Source organism: Pipistrellus kuhlii, unplaced genomic scaffold (assembly GCF_014108245.1).
Source record: "Pipistrellus kuhlii isolate mPipKuh1 unplaced genomic scaffold, mPipKuh1.p scaffold_m20_p_15, whole genome shotgun sequence".
Classification (NCBI taxonomy): Eukaryota; Metazoa; Chordata; class Mammalia; order Chiroptera; family Vespertilionidae; genus Pipistrellus; species Pipistrellus kuhlii.
The window spans coordinates 11,143,039-11,163,672 of record NW_023425460.1 but is presented as its reverse complement, the minus strand read 5'-3'; the positions used below and the strand labels follow the sequence as shown (position 1 = coordinate 11,163,672).

Here is a 20,634-nt window from a genome sequence, read left to right as displayed (position 1 = left end):
TCGGCCAAGCAATGCCCACATTCAAAGAATTCAATGGCTGTGACCTGGTCAGACTTCTTTGTTCTGAATATGTGCTCTGTGGTACATGAGCTCCGTAAGATAGTCCATTTGAAGAAAGACTAGAGGTCAGGTAAGTGTGGGGGAGCTGGGTAAGGTGGCCCCTCAGACAGGGGCAGGCACCGTCACCTCTGAGCACGCTGCACGCAGGAGCTCGCAAAGCTTCATTTCGTTCCGCCTTTCCTAACGCTGTTTGGCCCCATATCCCTTTTTTTCACATTCCAAATATTTTCAGCCCCCTGAAGAAGTGTTCCATGGGACACCCTTTAAAATATATTTTAATTGATTTTAGAGAGGAAGCGAAAGGGAGAGAAAGATAGAAACATCAATGATGAGAGAGAGTTATTGATCAGCTGCCTCCTGCACTTCCCCCACTGGAGATAGAGCCGGCAACATGGCATGTGGCCTGACCGGAATCGACCACTGACCACTGAGCCATGCCAACTGGGCCCATGGAACACCCTCCGAGAAACACTGTTCCAGACCCACGTTCTGACAGGCCTCTTGCTTCAGCCCGTTCCCCTTCAACAGCCAACTCCATTCTCTCCTCAAAACCTGCGGCTGGATCAGACCAGGCCAGGCTTCTGAGACTCCCTGGAGCCCACAGCCGCCTGATGCCCACCCTCACCCCCTACCAACTTCAGCCTGAGCTGTGTGGGAAGAACTATTAACTCTTACTTTCCGCCCGCAGGGAGAGAAAGGCGATTCTGGCAACTCCATTGGAGTAGGCAGAGGGGAGCCCGGCCCCCCAGGGCTCCCGGGGCCCCCGGGGCCAAAGGTCAGTGCTCAAGGAAGACGTTTGCCTGAGGCCTTTCCCTCAGCCGGTTCTTGGGGACTCTGTGTCCTGGGCACCCTGCCTTCCCAGTCTTTTGCTGCAGAAGCGTGGTTTTTCCCGTGGATGCTGGAAAGGTCTTTTGGCCTGAGCTCCGACTTCCAAGCAGAGCCTGTGTGGCCATCCAGCAGAGATGTCACCCAGGACAGAGGGCTGGTCCCATGGACTCAAATGGCTATGATGTCACTGAGTCAGGGGCTGGCGACCACAGGGCCTTAGGACAGCCAGAAAGGCCCCTGGGCTGGGCTCTGAAGAGGCCACAGGCCAGCAAGCTGCTGAGCACCGCCTGAGCTGTAGTACTTCAGGGGGAGGAAGGGAGGGAGGGTGGTGGCCGGGAGACAGCTGGCCGCCCACCCTCTCCTTGCTCTATGTGGAAACTGCAGGGGTAAGACTCGGGTTTCCCAAAGCAGATGCTTCCTTGGTTTGTTTTAGCAGCACAGGGAGAGGAGGAGTCCCTTTCTTAGCTTATAAGGAAAAGATGAACTACATGATTGGCAGCAGTGCACACATTCACCCCCTTGTTGGCGTTTCTCAAGGGCTGCTATGGTGGGCTGGCCCACAATCTGGCAGGACAGGCAGAGCCACAGTTCGCAGGAATACAGTGCAGGAGCACAAGGATCCTCACAGGCAGACATGGCTGCCCTTTCCCCGTGCCCATGCCCCATGTCCATCTGACTGTGATAGCCTGATCTGAGCACCAGCTTTGCCAAAAGTGGCCCTCCCACCGGGTTCCCAGACATCCCAAATTTTGGCGCCTGTCCCTCTGCCCCCTCAGGCCATGAATAGCTGGCACATTTGGGGTCTTCATTTCTGGTTGGAGAAACCTGGTCACTGTTGACCTCACGCCCTGGGGCAGAAGGAAGGGGAAGCTAGAAGCTTGTTCCCAACATCTCCTCCTCTTTCCAAGTCCAGGCAGGTGTTCAGTACGTGATATGTTTGGGATGGGCCTCTTCCCATTTCCCCTTCCCCTCCTGTCCTAGGCCTCCAGGACTCCCCTTCCCCATGTCCCCCCACATACACCCCCTATACACACCAGGCAGGGTGAGATGTGCCTCTGCAAGTGTTTCAGGCTCCAGAATGACCCGCCAGGGGCTGCTGGCATCCACATTTGGGGCCAAGACAGAACGGGGCACATGTATGTTAACTGAGAACTGTGGGTGGCCTGGCTGGGGGGGAGGAGGAGGTGGATATGGGATGGACACCAGCCAGTGGTGAGAACAGAGGAGGAAGGGAGTAGAAAGAAGGGCTGCAAGAGGTAAGACCGGGGCTGGGCCCAAGCGTGGGTAGGAGTCAGATAGGTGGAATGGGGTGAGTCCGTAGAGTCCAGTAGAGAAAGAGATGGAGGCCCAAACACACAATAGCCAGGACATTCACAGTAGGGCCATCTTTGCCCCCTTTGGCAGCTGTCTCAAGGTGCCCTTCAAGCCTTCACCCCATCTCTCTCCTTCCCCAGGGAGAAGCTGGTGTCCATGGCCAGGCCGGCCCCCCCGGAAAGCAGGGGGACAAGGTACAGAGGCCCCGGACCTGAAAGCTGCAGGATGAGGGTCCGCTTGGGAGTTCAAGCCCCAGGAGAGGAGCAGTGTGGCCGCCCCTGCGGCTGGACCCCCGGGGCACAGGCTGACCGGCTGGGACTCCCGCCTGCTGTCTGTCCCCTGAGACAGCAGTCATGCAAGGGCTGGCCCGGGGCTGGACGGGGTGGGCTGGGAGTGGCCCAGAGCCCCCTGCTCTGTTAGCCTGCAAGCCCTGGTTCAAGGACTCCCGCTTCCCGCCAGCTGCTCCCCAGGCAGGGGCGGTGGGTGCTGTGAGCCTCACAGGGGCACGGCTGAAACACTGGCGGGAGGCAGGAGGCAGGTGACCTGGAGGTGCCAGTGGCTATACCTCCATGAGCTCCACCTCCAGTGTCCTCAGGAGTTTAGTTACATTGTAGGGTTCACTGTTTCTTTATTTCACTTTTTATCTTATTTTTTTTTAATTGTCCTCAATGTTAACACTATCTCAGAACAACTGAAGCGTGGTTTGTTCTCACAATCTACACCAGTTTCATTTATTCCCCACCCCCTGTCCTGTTTCCAACAGGAAAAAGTGCCCTCGTATCCCCCGCTCAGGGAAGCTGGGGGCTCCTAATTCCTCCCGCTCCCCGCCCCTCCCAGGTTCCGTCCTGCGGTTTGGATCGTTCACACACAGAGGGGCCCCTGAAAGACCCCATGGGCCCTTCAAGGCAAATACTGGCCCAGGCAATTCATTGGCAAAAAGTCTCGGAGCGCTGGCTTCCTAAGCAGAATGGGGATGAGGAGAATCAGAGGGCCCATCTCTGTGCCCACGGAGGCAGCTGGCTTAGGGGCTGGGGCGGTGGCAGATGGACACAGGTGAGGCCACTGACAACTAACACAGGACAGAAAGAATACCTCTCAGTGCAAGCCGAGGGGGCTGGGAAGGAGGGAGGGGCTGCCTCCGGGAAGAGGGGAGCCTGTAGGCACCTCTGCGTCCTCGTGGCTGAGCCAGGGTGAGCCTCCTGGCCGCCCGTGGCCCCCTAGCGCATGGCCCACCTGGAGGCATCAGGTTCCCTGTACGAAGCTTTATCCCCATTTCACTCCAGTTTTGTCGTACCATAGGGGGACCCCGGAGCGCCTGGAGCACAGGGACCAGCTGGCCCCAAGGTATGTGCACCTCACCCACAGTCCCAGCCCATCTCACCTCCCTGGGCTCACAGAGTGGAGGGGCTGGTCCCTGGGTCTTGAGGGGAGAGGAAAAGAGCTTGATGGTCCCTGATAAGTGTCTGGCCTTGCAGCCAGGACAGGGCTCAGTCTTCTCCAGGTCGGTCTGGTTCGGGGCTCACGGAGTCCAACGCCCCGGCAGCCTCAGAGAGCGCTGGGGTCCCCCGCTAGACTCCCCTCTTGCTGCTCTGGACCCACCTGTGCGCAGCCAGTGTTTTCCCGGGTCCATCGGACAGACAGCGGCGGCAGCTGTGGCCCGTCCCTGCTGGGCCAGGCGGTTGAGGTCTTGCTTGTGTTGCAGGGCTCCAAGGGAGAGGCCGGGGAAGGAGAGGCAGTGGAGTGCAACGCCAGCATCAGCGAGGCGCTCCAGGTGCGTGGGGCTGGCCTGGGACGGGAGAGCTGCAGGTATGGGCCTCACGCTGCACGGAGGCCTCAGAGGGGAGCTCTGCACACCTGGATGGAGGCCCCAGGCCAGGCTGCTGAGCCAGGCTCCCTGGCGCCCTCCTTTGGCCTGCTGTTTGGGTCCCCCGTGCAGCCTCTGGGCACACGGCCCGCTCATTTGGCATCCAGGTGGCCTGGCTCCCCACGGGCCCATCTGACCCGCTCGCTCTCCTGGCTCCGGGTAACTGAGAGCCATCCCTGGAGCATCCCGGCACCCTGCAGGGTGTTGGCTCACCCAGGGTTTGGGGGGCCCATTTCTTCAGAGCACGCACTCCCCTTTCACATGTCTTCCTGGACCATGTCCCCCTTTTGCATCAATTTTATAGTATTTCAAATCCGTACGACACCCACCCCTGACAGCAGAGCTCCTCAGCCCGAGCTGAGTCCCCTGTGCTCGGAGCTGTGGGGGCAAGTGTTCTGGGGGTTGCGGGGTGCTCAGCATATGTCTGGTCCCACCCTCCCAGACCTAACTGGAAGGACAATCAAATGTGTCATTGCCAAATGCCCCCTGGGGCAACACCACCTCAGGTGGAGAGCCACTCCTTTAAAGGAAACCTTCTAACGACTCCATTTACGAGCTGTAATCTCCTTTTTTTAATGCCAACAATTGAGTGACTCCGTAGTTTGCTAGGCTGCCTGTTGGTTTGAAGGGCGGTGCAGCGGGACCTTGAAATCTAGCTCCTGGGACGAGAGGGGAAAGCGGGGGAGGCTCCCAGTCAGCGGCTAGAAAGCTTAGGGGTGTTTCTTCCTCGCTCTTTGGCAAAGCCAGGGAAAGGGCCCAGGCTACGTGAGGGCTTGTCTGAGTCAAAGTAACACAGCCTCAGTGGCATTCAGTGAGAGGTGGGGGGTTCCCTGCCCAGTGATCACAAACCTCTGGGGTGCGAGGGGCTGGGAGGCACGGAGCCTGCTCCTTAGAGGGGCACAGCTCCCACGGTCTGTGACTGGGCCAAGGAGACCCTACAGGTGGCTCTTGACTTGCCCTTCACCTGATGGCATGGTGATGGTTTTTAGGAGACCCTGACGCTGACCTTGATAATAAGTGTTCCTCTTCCTTCACTTTACCCGGCCACCAGGCTGGGACTGCAGGGAGGGCGGGCTGGAAGCAGGGCCTGGGGGTCTTGCCTCACTAAGGCAGATGCTGGGCTTTTTTGGGTGAGGGTTGACCTTGCAGGCCTGAGGCAGAGGGTGACCTAAGTCTGAACAGGTGGTCTCAGGAGCTGTACCCCAGCCTGGGTCATGGCTGTCTGCTGGAGTGGCTCTTCCCTGGTTCAGCCGTGCGCCTCCTCCTTGAAGCCTTCCCTGATCTACCAGGCAGAGTCTACGTGGCACAGTGTAAATGCCAGGTTCTCATGACAGCTCTGTCAAGGAAATAGAGATATAGAGGAGGATGCTTTTGTGTTTCTCCTTTTTCTCCACCTTCAGTTGATAAAGTGCATAACCCTGAAACAACGAGTAACGACCCTCTGCATTTCCTACAAATCAGTTTTATTACAGGCACCTGGGAGCAGTGCCTCCCACGCCTGGCTTTTGCATACGCGCCTGCCAGCGGAGCCTGCAGGGAATGCGTGTCCCAACTCCGCCACCAGGTGGAGGGGCCGGGGAGGGCTCCAAGTTCTCAAACCACTGGCGTTTGTTTCACCCAATACCGTTAGTGGCCACGAGCCATGGACACACGTGGGGACGACACACACCCAGCACCAAGCACCCGCCACAGGTGCCCCAGGCCCAGAAACGGGTGTTAACCACGGGATTCTGGAATCCATGCGCTTCGTTTGGGAATCATTAAAATGGATTATCCGCAATAGCTTTTGGAAGCAAAACATTCCTGGAAACACGTGTTTTTGTTTTTTTTAAAAAAAACAGCCTGGTATCATTTACAAACAATAAAATGTACCCCTTTTAGGTGCAGAGCTGGCTGAGTTTTGACAAATGTGTCCGTACACATGTGTCCACCACCCCAGTCCCTCCCGAGAGTTCTTCCACGAATGGGCCTGGAGGTCGGTCCCACTCCTGCCCCGGCCCGCAGGCACCACTCGGCTCTCCGTGGCCGTGGTTAGCCGTGTCTTCCCTGTGGCCTGTGAGTGGGAATGTGCCGTGTGTAGCTGTCTGGGTCCGGCTTCGTTTGCTCAGCGCCGTGTCTGGGTGTCACCAGGGCATGGCGGGCGTGGTCCCTGTTCTTCCCTCACGGCTGGCTGCGCTCCGTTGCCTGGATGCACCAGACCTTCACCTGTGGCTGGACGTTTGGTTTCCTGGAGGCGTTTTAGGTCGCTGTCTGGGGAGGTCAGGTTTGTCTTCTCAGAGACCTGGAGCCCAGTGGTGCCGCAGAGGCGGGAGGAGAGAGGCTGCTGGGCCTGGCTCTGGATTCCGCCACTCCATAACCCAGACCCACCCAGTGCCTATCGCCTACGCATGGTGAAGTCCCCGCGTTATCTCCTTTGCAGAAAAGGTGTTCCTGCCATGGACAGAATGGTTGAAAATGCCTGCTTCCTCTCAGCCAGCCTACGGCTGTTCCCCTCTGGTGACAGGCCACTCCTGCTCCTCAGAACGTCCTTCCTGAGTCTCTGTTTTCTTTCCTAGGGGCCCCCTGGTCTTCCTGGGCAGATCGGCCCCCCTGGAGCTCCAGGGATCCCAGGCCAGAAGGTAACACTTGTCTTGACCCTACAGAGCATGTGCCTCTGAGCATGGGACCCCGTGGCCACCCCTCCTCCCATGGCCCTCTCATCTCCCCAGAGCACCACCTGGCTCTGGCCTGTAACCCCTCCCAGTGCACCAAGGCCCCACCCACATCCCAGCTGCCGTCACCCCTCCCACCAGGGGCTCTGCCACTCTTCCCCTGCTGCTTGTCCTGGGCCCCCATAACCCCTATCACCAGACCCCGCCCCAGCCAAACCCACAGCAATGACCCCAACCTGCCACCAGGGAGCAGGACCTTGAGCCCATCCCCAATCTCACCCCTCATTGCTCCCTGCCCTGGCTCCCTTCTATTTTCTACCCCAGCACCTGTGGTTTTTCTCAGAAGGCCGTGAGTGTTTGCCCCTCTGCCCTCTTCTCATGAGGCCCCTACACCGAAACCCCTTCCCCTCTTCCCTGCCTTTCAAAGCTCATCTTCTCCTGAAAGCTCCCCTGATCTCTCAGGCAGGATTCTCTGTCCTTCCCTCCCCGCTTTTCTCAGCACCTCCCGGCATTTTACCTCGGTGGTGCAGCTGGCCACGCCTCCTTCATCTCCCTCTCTGAGCTAACCGAAGGGGCATGGGTTGGTGTGAAAATGAGAGGAGAGCCCTGTAGGGCAGCCAGGGCAGCAGGGCTGGGTTTGCAGGGACCCAAGAGGCAGGCGCCCCTCCCTTGAAGCCAGGATGGGAGTGTCCAGGGCCCTCCCTCGGTGGCAGCGTGTGACTTGGGGCTACACGGGGACTTCGGAGCCAGAGTGCTCAGACTTAGGTCCTGGCTGCACTCTCCCTAACGGAGGGCCGAGCACACGCTCGGGGTTGGGGACCTCACCTGGGAACGGAGACAGTGCGTGTCCATGCTCCTGAGGACTCCCGGCACAGGAAGGGCCGCTCGGAGCAGCTGTCACCGTTGAGTAACCTTCCGTTTTCTGGCCACAGGGGGAGATTGGACTGCCAGGCCCTCCAGGCCACGATGGGGAAAAGGTGAGAACAGACACACGCCCAGACAAACCTCGGAAGCTGGTCCTGGCGCTAGGGGTGATGGGTGGGGGCTCCGGAGGAGCTGAGGCCCCTCGGGTTCCCACGGGGAGTCGGACGAGCTCTCTGCCCGGCCCACGAAGCACAGAAGAGCTGGTCCTGCAGGCCACCCATCTCTTCACGTTCTCCCTCCTGTGTTCTCCACGCGTGTATCTAATGAGCGGTGTTGATATTTTCTAAAGGGACCTCGAGGCAAACCAGGAGACACAGGCCCTCCTGGTCCCCAAGGCCCCCCGGGAAAGCCTGGGCCCTCAGGAACAAGGGGAGAAGATGGACATCCGGGGAGCCCTGGAGAGAAAGGGGAGAAAGGGGAGACGGGGCACTCAGGCCCACCGGTAAGTGCCAGGACTGTCTGGACCCCTTTGCCCTTCTGCATGCGCCCCATCCTGCCCCCCCCCCGCCCCGCCCCAGCATGACGTGGGGCCTGGCTGCTCACCTGGGAGTTAGGGAAGGGGACTCACCTGGTTTCCCCTCAGAAAAGGCCAGAGTCCCCCCTTAAGAGACCTGGGTCCCGTTCTGTCGTCTCTGCCTGTGTCCCCCTGAAAGTCCCTGGGCCTGGCAGAGCCTCGGTCCCCTCTGCAATGGGCGTAGAATGCCTTCCCTGCGTACCTCGCTAGGCTGTGGGACGGAGAGGAAGTGATGGGTAGGAAACTGCCTCTTGGGGAAGTGTGCAGAAGGCCTCTCACCACGAGAGAATGCTTGTGCGAAAAAAAGGGTCCCAGCCCACTCCAGCCAGGCCACTGCCTTGACTTGGGGCCCTCTCTGGCATCCGTGGCTTCCGTCTGAAAGGCCACCGTCCTACACACCAGCCCGCGGAGGAAGAGAGCGTGCGTGCATGCCACACTGGGTCACAGCTGCTCGGCGTGCCGACCTTGCGCTTGACTAACGGAGATCTCTGTCGGTCCTTAGGGTCTAGATGGCCCAACTGGGGAGAAAGGAGAACCAGGTGGCCCAGGGAGACCCGGAACCACAGGACTGCCCGGCCCCATCGGGCTCCCGGGATTCACAGTAAGGCCAGAGGGCTGGGTGCCCAGGTGGTCAGCGGCAGCTGCGGACAAGGGCACCTGAGCAGGGTGCCCCTCACGTGGTTGGCAGCCTAGCAGGTGTCTGGCACTGCAGTGAGGCCGCACTAACCCCAGCCGGCCGGCCGGGCCTGGGGAGGGGGGCCTCTTGATGAGCAGGTACTTCCTGGGGGCAGTTGAGTCTAAACAAGGTTTCCCACTTCCTCTGCCCACAGCATGACGGCCTCTGTCTTAGTTCGAAGGTGCCAGGATCTTAGACTCAGAATTCTCCTCTTACAAGTGGGAAGACCTCAGAGGCCCACCAGTCCCACCTGCGAAAAGGAGGGGAAGAGAAAGAGGGAGATGGAAAGGGAGAAAGAGAGAGAGAGAGAGAGAGAGAGAGAGAGAGAGAGAGAGAGAGAGAGAGAGAGAGAGAGAGAGGTGGGGGGAAAGAGGAGATTTGGGGCCTGGGACTGCCTGCAGCCGCCTCACTCAGCTACAACAGGAGGCAGCTGAGTGCCTCCGACATGTCCCCTTCTTGGTGGGGCATCACCACGCTGAAGGGAGTGCTCCTAGATTTGGGGTGCAAGTTCCCTCATCACCATCCATCCCCCCATTGGCCCTCGCTCTGCCTCTGGAGTCTCATTCATTTCTGTGGCCGTTTTAAAAATCGCCACTAATTCAGCAGCTTAAAACAATACCAACTTACGATGTCACGGTTTCTGTGGGTCAGGAGCCCAGGCCCGTCCCAGTGGGGTCCCGCCCAGGGCCTCCCGAGGCTGCGTCAGGAGTCGGCCGGCCGCGTTCGCATCTAGAGCTGGGACCCCACCCAGGCTCACTGCTGTGGGCAGCGTGCAGCTCCTTGCTATAGCGGGACCGGTCCCTCAGCTCCTAGGGGCTGCCACACGGCCTTCCCCACAGTAGGCATTCACGTTATAGCAGCTTGTTTCTCCAAGGCCAAGGCCAGCAGGAGTCTCTCCGTGACAGAACTCTGTGCATGTGACATATTTGTTACAATCATAACCTATGTCACAGGTTATCGTTTGTACACTATAAACATAAGCTTGTCACATAATCGCCTTTGCCGTATGCCATATTCTGTGGGCCCACCCCAGGGCCTGTGCCCTGCAGGACCCATGGAGAGTGCCAGCCTCTCCTCCCACATGCTGAAAACTCAGGCTCTGAAAAGCAGGGGTCACAGGCCACCTGCCCCATCTCCTTCCCTAAGGCTGACCACCCCATCGCCTCTGAGGGGCTCCTTGCCAACGCCTAGGCCTCGTCTACCTCCTCTCTGGTTTGTCACAGATCTGAGGGTGTGTCTGTCCCAGGCTCCCCCGAGTGCTGGCATCCACGCCGTGGTGTTTTGTGCCCACAGGGGGAGAAAGGAGAGCCTGGGGGAAAGGGTGACCCAGGAGTAGAGGTAGGTGGTGCCCGCTCTGCCGTTTTGTGTCCCGGGGGTTCGTGGGCAGGAACCGCATCACACCTGGTCTCTCCGGTGTGGGCAGAATTCCCACGGTCCAGAATGAAACTCGGAGCTGCCCTGTTCGGGAAGGGGGCGAGGAGGGGGACGTTCACCGAGCATCACAGCGGCCAGCCACGGAGCCCCCGTCTGCTCCACGGTCTCCCCGTTAATCAGGTCCCTCAGTGGCCTTTCACCGGGCACCCACCTTATTTCATTCCTGGGGCTGAGCCTGCACAGCAGACAGTCCCCAGTAGTGGGTACTGAAATGGCACCAACTCGGGCGTCTGGTGAGCATCCCCAAAACGGGTCATGTGAGCAGAGTTCCGAAGCCTCTGTGGGAGATTGCCGAGAAGCTGCAGAGGTGGGCTTCCCGGAGAGGGAGGTGTTGTTCTTTGAGAGGCATGGAGGTGAAGGGAAGAGGAGGGGACAGTGGCGTCAGAGGACGGAAGCCAGGTTCACACATGTAGGATCGAGGGGAAGAGCCAGGAAAGCAAGAGGTCAAGGGCACATGAGGGAGAGGGTGCTTGGCGGGAAGACCTGGCCCCCCCAGACACCACCGCCACGCCTCCTCAGTCCCTGAAGAAGTCCCCTGGCTCCTGTCACCTTTGGGGTCACCACGCCCCGTCTGCATTTAGTGACACAAACCTGACTGTGTAGCATGTTCCTTACCTGGAGGTGGATAGCCTCCTGCAGAAACGCTCCGAGATTCAGGAAAAGCATTATGCCCCAAAGTGGTGTTTCCAGGTGTATTTAAAGGAAAACTTGGAAACAGCCTACATTTCTCACAAGAAGGAGATGATTAAGTAACTTCTGGTAATAATGCTGATGGGAATAATAGCCCTCAGGATGGGACCGTCCCTGTGCCAAGCACTGCTCCGAGCCCTGGCTAAGCAGCACTCTGCGCTCGATGAACAGCACATTGACATACGACAGGGGCTTGTGGGCAACATTCAAAAAATGGGAAGGTGGGTTTTGTGTTAAATGAAAAAGAACAGAGAATAAAGTTATACATACATATATATGTCATCTTATATGTATACATATATATGAATTGATATATATAGACATATGTATGCACATATATTCAAATATATTTTATTCATCAAAAAAGAGTGGAAGGAAATAAAGCAAAATATTAGCAGTACTCAGATATTCATTCCTTTGCCTCCTTTCAATTTTTTTTAATTTATAAAATATTTTAATGGGTTTGCATTACTTTAAATTTTTTTTTATATTTTCATTATTATATAGTAAAGTTGACTTTCGGGGAAGTGTGTGTACACGTCTGTGAATTTTAACACATGCATAGATTTGAACACTACCACAGTCAGGATACATGAATTATTTATTTATAAGAAGAAGAAGCAGCAGTACTTTTTTTCTAAGTAGAGTTTCCAAAGATTGAGTTCCCTGCGAGGAGACTGTATATTCTGGAGCTGAAACGTCCACGAGTTCAAGAGATGTCAGGGTCTCCACCTGCCCAGTGCAGGGCCTCCCTACAGGGTGGCCTGACAGAGGGTCTCCACCAGGTCACATCCAGGGGATTCCATCCCTGGAAAGGTGAGAAGAGCCCCCAAAGCCCAAGTGGGGTGACCAGCTCGGAGAGGAGCAGGCAGGTCGCCTCCCACCTCTTGGGGGGCTGCTGTAGACAAATGGGTGTCCATCTTCATCACTAAATACCACTCCCCTGGGTTCCCCAACTGCACTGTCCCATCCACATCTCTTCAACTTCAGTTTTCCCTCAAGGGAATCAGAGACCAGCAGTCTCTGTTACAAATGCGGGGGGACTTGAGGCAATATCTAAGCCTCCCCCAATTCCAGATAACCAATTCTGCTCCTCTAAGCCAAGGTTTCAAATTCATATGTCTACAAGGGCCAGGTATGCAACCAACAAACCCCGAGGTTCGGGTTAAACACAGAAGAGAGCAGTGGGGACTGGGTCAAACTAAAGGTCTCAGGACCCACCCGGAGGGGAAAGCTCTCATTCAACTCCAGGCATTGTTGACAGGCAGGAACAAAGACTTAGCGCTGCCAGATTTTCTAGTTTTTTTTTAAAAAAAAATCTAGGGTGGGTAGATGTCTCAAGGACATTTGTTCGTTTGTTTGCAACGTTACAAAGGCTAATGAGCTGCCATGAGTTGGTGACATATTCTAAGCCTTTTTTTGGGAGACTGTATGCCGGGCAGGTGCGTCTTCGGCTTTGCAGTCTCCAGCCAGACCCCAGGCCATGTTGGAAGGCGGGACCACTTAGATGAAACAGGGTAGGCTAACCATCTCCCTCTCACTTCTAGGTGCCTGGGCCACCGGGACCAGAGGGGCCTCCTGGACCTCCGGTAAGTTTGTCAGGTTCATCAGTGCCTCGGTTCCTGCTGGCTGGGTTCCTAATGTCCCCTCCCCAGGGCAGTCACTGGGCTCCACCTCACCACTAGGTCACTGTCACCTCCTCCTCCCAGGGTGGGGTTTTTCTCATCTACACACCCCTTCTTTTTCCCTCCCATGTCAGACAAACTCCATTCCAGTGACACTAAAGAGCGTGGGCTTTGCCTGGTTCCTTAGAAACAGCTGACTGGCAGGGCGGCCCTGGGGTCAAGTCCAAGTGCTCTGCAGAAGTCGCTGTCACTAAACTCTGACCTTTGCCCTCAGACATCAGCTCCTGTTCTTCCTCCTTCCTGCTAACCAACCAGTCAGAAGACTGGGATTCAAATAGAAAGTGAACCATTTAAAACAAGCCCCAGAGGAGGAAAGGCCTTTAAAAAGACCCCTTTGCATTGTAGCTAGAGGGCTCCCGAGCACCCCAACCAACAGGTGCTAGTTCTTGCCTCTGTGGGGCTCATGCCTCGCTCAGGCACTGTGTCACCTGCCGTCATTGGTAGAGGTGGTAGTAATAATAATCATAGTCGCCAACATGTATGTAACTTGCTACATGCTAGACTCTGCTCTAAGCACTTTGCATATATAATATTAATTTATTCAACTTTTGCCGTGTTTCCTCTCAGTCTTTCATGAGACTCTGGCTGGGGAAGCCTGGGTCAGACCCACCCTAGGGAGCCCCAAGCACAGCCCCCTCTTAGCATTCCCTTCTGCCTCCCCTGGACAGCGACCCAGGCCAGGCCCTGCTCCCTGAGCCCTTGCACGTTTGTGGTCCAACTTGCGGACGAGGATTTTTGACTTAACCAGAAACATAGCTCTGAAGCGCCTTGTTTTCATTCCCAATGCAGGGGCTCCAAGGCATTCCTGGACCAAAGGTAAGAAGAGGTCATGTGACAGGTGCTGGGTGAGGAGTGGGGGAAGAGAACTTAGGGCAGAAAAGAGGGAAAGTGCTTCAGAGGTGGGCAGCCCAGCTGACCCCTCCCCTAAATGGAATCATGTGACCCTCTGGCCAGTGGGGTATGATCAGGACACAGTGGAGTCCTGTGGTCCTTGTAGCATCCATCATTGACACCGGGCAGGCTTCAGATTTAGAAATTTCCCATCCACCAGTGGACCCTACAGAATGACAAGTTAGGTGCTCGGCAAATGATGAGATCCTTTTCCCACGCCACCTGTCCCAGACCCTTGGAGACAGAGCGTATGGCATGGGACCCCTCCCAGGAGCCACTCCGCTGCACTCTGGCCTGGGGCTCCCCCAATCTCCCCCTGAACGCACTCCAGATGGCCAAGAGGAGCTGGAGCCCTCTGGCATGACAACAGCCCTGGTCTCCTGCCCTAACATGACAGGGGACACTGGGGCAGTTTTTCTCCCAACTTATTTGGGAGCCTCAGAGCTCCAGTGGTGGCATATCAGGCATCTGCCAGCCAACCTCTGCAGGGTCCCCTGTTTCCAGCCATGCAGTCACCTATGCCAAAGCCTGGCGTGCAGCTTCCCTGTGGGTCTGTGTCCACACCACCATCTCTTTTTCCTTTGGGGACCTTAAAGTTACTACAGGGATATGGGGCTCCACCTGAGGTAGCCAGGGGCCAAGCCAGGGATCCCTGGAGCCCCCAGCCTGCCATCCCTGGGCCAGCCACCTCCGCCTCCTTCCTCCTCTACCTCCCCATCCCTGCACCCACTCCTGACCTCAGAATTCTAGAATGAATTGTCTGAGACAGGCCCTTTTGTAATCTCCCCATCTCCCTTGCCTTCAGGGGGAAGCAGGACTAGATGGAGCGAAAGGAGAGAAGGGTGTCCAGGGAGAAAAAGGAGACCGAGGTCCTCTGGGATTGCCCGTGAGTATCGCGGGCCCAGCAGTGGTTGCGAGGAGCCCAGCCGGGGGCCCGGAAGGGCGCCGGGCACTCCAGAGCTCGGTGTGGTTTTGCTTTCCCACCCGGGCAAGGCCCTGGGCTCCGCTTCTCTTACTGAGGCCTGCTCCGGCCAGGCCCTGTCTCCGTGTGGGAGGATTATGAGGCTGAATGAGATGGGGCCCCCTACCCCAAAGAGCACCCAGCTGGAGAGCCAGAGGTGGCATAAGCACAGCCCTGGGCCCTAGGAGTGCCTGATTCAGAAGCAACAAATGTGCCCTCGCAGGGGCCACACGTAGAGAACGTGGGAGCAGTGGGACAGAGGCGTCTGCTCCATCACTCTTCTGTTTTCCCAGGAGGGGCCCCAAGAGCACCCCTGGTCTCTGCTCTTAAGCACTGGCCACAGCAGAAAAGCTTGCAAAAGGTCAGATTCTCCTGTCCCCGGTGGCTAAGGCCACTTCGATCCCAGTCCCCTGAAATCTCTCCTCTCCGCCTGTCAGGGGAGAGGGCTCGCACACCTTTCCAGGTGTGGCCTGGACAAACCCTTTGGCCCCAAGCAGCTTCAGTGGGCTGGTGGGCCAGTCACCTCGTCCGGGAGAGCACATCCCACCGCCCGGGGCTCCACCCTCCCTCCAACCCAGTGAGGCTGGCACTGCTTTTGGCTTGTTTATCAAGGGCTGGAAGGGATTTCAGTGACCCACCTGACCACTTCACTGAGGGACCCAGAGAAGAAAGTGACTCACTTGAGGTCACATATTACGTCGGTGGCCAAGCCAGGCCAGAGGCTGCTCCTCCACTGAGGTCACAGCACGGGGCTTCCCCTGTCCCAGGCGCCAGGCCAGTCCCCACCCCCAGGAAGCCGTAAAGAGCAGGGGAACAATGGGAAGCCCAATTACCCCAGCTTGGCAGAGCTTGAAGGTCTGGCTAATATAATCACAGCAACCGAAAACCAAGAGCAAAAGACACAACTACATCCTATTAGTGCATCAAGAGCAGGGACGTTTAAGGGGCGGATGCGCTTGACAGACCACAGAAAACTGATGACTTTAGCAGACATTTCCCCTGTCTTGCGCTGCATCTGGAATGGTGAAGAGCTCCCTCCTATTAAAGAGCGTCCCTGCCCCCACTCAACCATGAGTTTCTCCTTGTCCGCCTTCATGGCCCCAACAACCCTAGTGAACACGGAGAATTCCGTCAAAATGCAAATGGCAGAGAGAACAAACAAGTCGTATCAACAAAGAAAATGCCAGAGGAAAGACACAGTACCGGGTCTATCTTTCATTTTTCTGCTTTTGATAATCTGGCATTTTATGTGAAATCTCCCTAGTCTCTTCCATGCAATCAAAATTCCTTGCAGCACTACTGACCACACAAAATAGGTCAGTGGCCCACAGAGGGCCTGGAAACCTCCCGTCTGTGCTCCAGACCTCTCAAAATAACTCAGTATTAATATGAGGAGACAAAGTTTGTGGCTATTTAGCTAATGTTCTGTTTTGGGGCTTCACCTCAATACTATATTTCATATACCAGCAGCATGCTTTTCCAGGCATATCCTATTGACTTCTTCCTATTTGCCTTATATAAGTAGTTCTCAACACTGGCTGCACATTGAGGTCACCTGGACTTTCTAGCTTGCTTTTACCCCGGCCTCACTCTTGGAGACTGAGGTTGACTTGGTTGTATTATTTCACATCCGCCTCAGGAAATGCTGATGTTGCAGCTGGGGTTGAGAACCACAGCTCTCTAGGCTATACACTGAGTGGCCAGATTATTGTGATCTCTGAACGCATATAATCTGGCCAATCAGTGTATATCCTTTATAATAAAAGGCTAATATGCAAATTGTCCCTTAGACCAGCAGTCAGGCCAGCCAACTGCCTATGTCCCTTCCCTCTAGCTAGGCTGACCGGACCCCACTCATGCATGAATTCATGCTCTGGGCCATATTATATGGCCCAGAGCATGAATTCAGAGTTCATATATATATATATATGTATGCATTCAGAGTTCATAATAATCTGGCCACTCAGTGTAAGTCAAGATCATTCCAGAAGTAAGTAGGGCCTCGAACTGAGAAGCAAGCTCTGTAGGGTCCTACATCTAACACCCCTCCTGCAGGAGGAAGCAGGTCCTGCCTTCTTGCATGGGGGCATTCCTCCACCTTCAAATCCCAAGTCCTAGGCCCATTTGGAAGCAGTTTCCAATAAATCAGGCCTTACTGAGCTGGAGTGTCCTGCTTCCTTCTCCCTGGCTTGTCACACTGGAATCATTCGATAATTTTCCCCGGTTCTCCGAGGTGGATCTCAGGGGTAGATTCATAGCCAAGGTTGAGGAAGAACTCCCATTCTCACCGCACATAACACCAGACCCTGTGAGTGGGTCTTAAGAGCACCCCACCTTCAGCCAGTTTACTCCAGGGTATACACGGTTTTAGACGTCTGTCCCAGTCAGCTGCCCCCAAACCCTATTCTGTAAAAGCACCCTCATCTGGGATAACACTTGTAGACTGAGCTTGTGTTGAGATTTGCAAACTGTGTAGGTCCAGAGAAATGCCAGGCGTCATTAGTATTATCATTTCAGGGCCAACTCTTCCCACCTGGCTGGAGAAGAGTTTAGGTCTAGTAATAATTAATGTAGTTTTCTAATACTTTTTTTTTTAATCGAATTTATTTAAACAATACAACAAAATGTAATCAACAATATAGTTGCCGTTGTTTTCTACTACTTGTGCCCAACGCTCAGGAAGCATTTTAATCCCTCTGTTGTAAAATTCTTGTGATTTTGATGCAAAAAATTCGGTCAATGCATTTTTGAGGCATTCTTCATTATTAAATTTTTTTCCAAGAAGAAAATTTTGCAAAGAACGAAACAAATGGTAATCAGAAGGGGCAATATCAGGAGAATATGCAGGTTGAGGGAGAACTTCCCATTCCAACTGGCGCAGTTTTTCAGCAGTGATTCTTGCAGTATGCGGTCGTGCGTTATCGTGGTGAAGAATTACGCCCTTCCGATTAATCAGCGCGGGTTCTTTTTCTCTTAAAGCTTGGGCTAACCTTTCCAATTGGGCACTATACACTGCACTTGTAATGGTTTGGTTAGATGGTAAAAGTTCATAATGAAGAATTCCTTTAAAATTCCACCAAACACACAACATCACTTTTTTCGCATGCAAGTCAGGTTTTGGCGTGGGCTGCGGAGCCTCATTTTTGTCCAACCATTGAGGCCGCCTTTTCAAATTGACATACAGCACCCATTCTTCATTTCCGGTAACAATTTGCTCTAAAAACGGCAAACGGTTTTGACAAGAGAGGAGCGAACTGCAAATTGTGACTCTTTGATTACGGTTGTTGTCGGTCAACTCATGAGGAACCCATTTTCCAAACTTTTGGACTTTGCCAAGTGCACGCAATTGATTGGAAATTGTTTTTTGTGAACAATTTAAAGTTGTCGCAAGCTCTTGTTGGGTAATTTGAGGATTTTGCACCAAAAGAGCTTGAAGAGCTTCTTGATCAAAATTGGACACACGGCCTCGACCACTCTTGTCATCTAACAAAAAATTTCCCTCGCGAAATTTCTCAAAACAACGCTGGCATTTTCTGGCGCTAACTGCATCTTGACCAAGAGCACTACAGGTGTTTTTTGCAGCCTCACTTGCTTTTCTTCCTAATTGGAACTCGTAAAGCATGCAGTGCCGAATATGCTTTTCATCCGCCATCTTCTGAGCCCTAGTTTTGCAACAAAAACCAAACCAAACACAAACTTTTTCAAGCAAAACTTGTTAATTGCACTTCACACGTTCTGTAGATACCACGTGTTTGAAGGTTATGTCAATACAAGTCAACGCCAAGCAAGATTTTAAACGAATGTTTAAAAACGACATTAATTATTACTAGACTCGATAGAAGCATCAACTCATGTTTCAAAACCAGGTGCTATACCTCAGTGCCAAGCCTCTCAGGGTCCCCCATGTTGCCCAGTCTCAACAGGTTTGCAAAATAGGCTGGGGAGACCCCCCCTCACCAGGTCCCCACCCTTCAAGTAGGCTTGTCTCTCCCCAGTGAGACTGGCCCTGGGAAAGAGGCTCCAGCTCGGGTTCCAGACACCCCCTATGAATTCCCTTTCTGTATCCCTTTCCCCAGAGCGCTGCCGCCCACGGGAGGGGTTTCTGAGAGGGGATCAAAGGAGGAAGGGGATCCAGGGGCTCAGAGGATCAGGACAGTCCTGTGCACTGATCTCCATCCAGCCTGCTCGGCAGTCGGCCACACTGCATCCGGCGTCTCCATGTTGTTGTTGGTTTCCATGTGAATACCATTACCTGTCCTCCCAAGCTTACTCCTCCCATTTTGTTTGATTACCAGCATTCGTGTCTGTCCAGAGTCACTGCTTCACTCACCTCTTCCCTCCCTGACCCCTTTTTCTCCCTCCCGCTCCTCCCTTACCCTTCTTTCCGTCGAACTGTTCCCTTTGTCCAGGGAGCTTCAGGTTTGGACGGCAGACCTGGGCCACCGGTGAGTGTCGCTTCTCCATGACCCTTCACCCCACCCCACCCCAGCCTGTGCTCCCTCTCGACTATCCCACTGTGGCCTCGTTTTCCCAGTGAGTCCTGACTTATCCCACTGCTGACACCAGAAAGGCACCACCTGTGCTCTGTTCGGAAGTGCTTATTCCGGCCTCCTGACCAACGATGGCTGGCCTTCATCCGAAGTTCCCTGCTCGTAGTATGCACCCAGGGTCCTCACACATGAATTTCCCGGATGTGGAGTGGGAGTCCCACTCCCACGGCAGACTCTTCCTAAGCGGGTGCTGAGTTCGGGCTGGGAGCCCAGCCCTGGGGATCTGGGCCATCACTCACCCCCACCAAACACAACAGTGTCTGTATGTGCCCGTCATGCTGTGTTGTCTTCATACTGTGAGCTCTGTCCATGTCCTGTCTGCCCACGGGGGCTTCCTAGATCTGCGTAGCCACCAGTGCTGTGTAGTGGGTGGGACAGCACGGACGGGTGAGGGCAGGGTGTAGCGTGAGGAGCACCCAGGTCAGTCCCAGCTCCATGTTCTGTGGGCGCATTGCACTTCCAGTTGCACCACAGTCATCCATTCCAACAGGGGGTTTATGCAGAGCTGACTGACGGACACGTGGGCCCCCTTTTTCTTCGTTCCTCCTGATTCCAGAAAACACACATCCCCTACTCTTGACTGGAGAGTACCCGAGCCTTCTCTTTTTTAACAACTGAAGCATCAGGAAAAAAAAACGTCCTTCCTCTTCGCCTCCCAGAGCTCTCCACCAGGTCTCAGGGCAGTGGCACTCCCAGCGGAAGCCCATGGTGCGGGATCACTGGCCAGCAGGGCCGGGAGGCTGGGCTTCCCTCTCGGGGCAGCTATAACCAGAGCTGTATGCGTGCTCAGCCCCTGGCAGCCCGATCTGAGCTCCGACCTCGCAGGGCACTTTTGAGGTCGCGGGTGCCTGGTCTGCCTAGAAGACAGATTGTAAGGAGCTGGCTGGAGGGACCCCTGGGGGAAGAGGAGAACTTGCAGGGCTCACTTGAAGAGGGAGGACACACGCTCAGAGTAGAGGGAGATGGCAAATCACCCTGGCAACAGGCCTCCCAGGGGCCTCTCCCCACTCCGTGTTTATGGAGTTAAAATTATAAACGGAGACTATGCCCCTTTCCTGAGCATTATTATTATGGCTTCGCTCCCGCACCTCAGGCCCTCCAGTCCCATCCTCCTCTACCCGGACACACATGTCCCTGGCGCCCCGGCAGAGCTGGGCCGATGGTCTGTGGCTGGGCTCAGAGAAATGGAGACTTTGTTGGTCTCCAAATGGAGACTCCCAGCTCCTTTCTCCATTCACGATGGACAGAGGGCAGCAGGAACTGTGGTCCCCTTGAGCCTGAGGGTTTATTTTTTTTCATAAAACCGGTATCACCGCCTTAGAGGAAAATTTACATGGGAAAAGTCGCCCTGCCCTGACAATACTGATGTTTATTGGGCGCCAAATGCGTGACACGTGTTCCTCCATTTTAACCTGGCAGCGGCTTGAGAGGCAGGCACTCGTGTTATCACCCCCACTTTACAGGTGGGGAAACTGAGCCTCAGAGAGGCCAAAGCACGTCTGCCGTATCACAATTCAAATCCGTCAGGCAGGACTGGGGGCCAGCCAGTGACTCTGGAGCCTGGGCTGCACCATTGCTCTGACCGGCCGCTT

At 55.2% G+C, this 20,634-nt stretch overlaps 1 protein-coding gene across 13 annotated transcripts in view; it reads left to right on the top strand.

Moving 5' to 3' along the window:
* The window catches only part of COL13A1 (collagen type XIII alpha 1 chain), a 142,447-nt gene that overhangs the window by 107,800 nt on the left and 14,013 nt on the right, over positions 1-20,634 (top strand). For 9 of the 13 annotated variants that reach the window (XM_045581790.1, XM_045581783.1, XM_045581784.1 and 6 more), the window contains 13 exons: positions 749-835; positions 2,343-2,396; positions 3,502-3,546; positions 3,905-3,973; positions 6,622-6,684; positions 7,650-7,694; positions 7,931-8,083; positions 8,658-8,756; positions 10,125-10,169; positions 12,503-12,544; positions 13,430-13,456; positions 14,337-14,417; positions 18,902-18,937. In XM_045581790.1, the coding sequence (XP_045437746.1) occupies positions 749-835; positions 2,343-2,396; positions 3,502-3,546; positions 3,905-3,973; positions 6,622-6,684; positions 7,650-7,694; positions 7,931-8,083; positions 8,658-8,756; positions 10,125-10,169; positions 12,503-12,544; positions 13,430-13,456; positions 14,337-14,417; positions 18,902-18,937 (846 nt within the window). The remainder of the gene's footprint in view (positions 1-748; positions 836-2,342; positions 2,397-3,501; positions 3,547-3,904; positions 3,974-6,621; positions 6,685-7,649; positions 7,695-7,930; positions 8,084-8,657; positions 8,757-10,124; positions 10,170-12,502; positions 12,545-13,429; positions 13,457-14,336; positions 14,418-18,901; positions 18,938-20,634) is intronic. The other 4 variants (XM_045581788.1, XM_045581786.1, XM_045581792.1 and 1 more) reach the window with 4 other exon arrangements.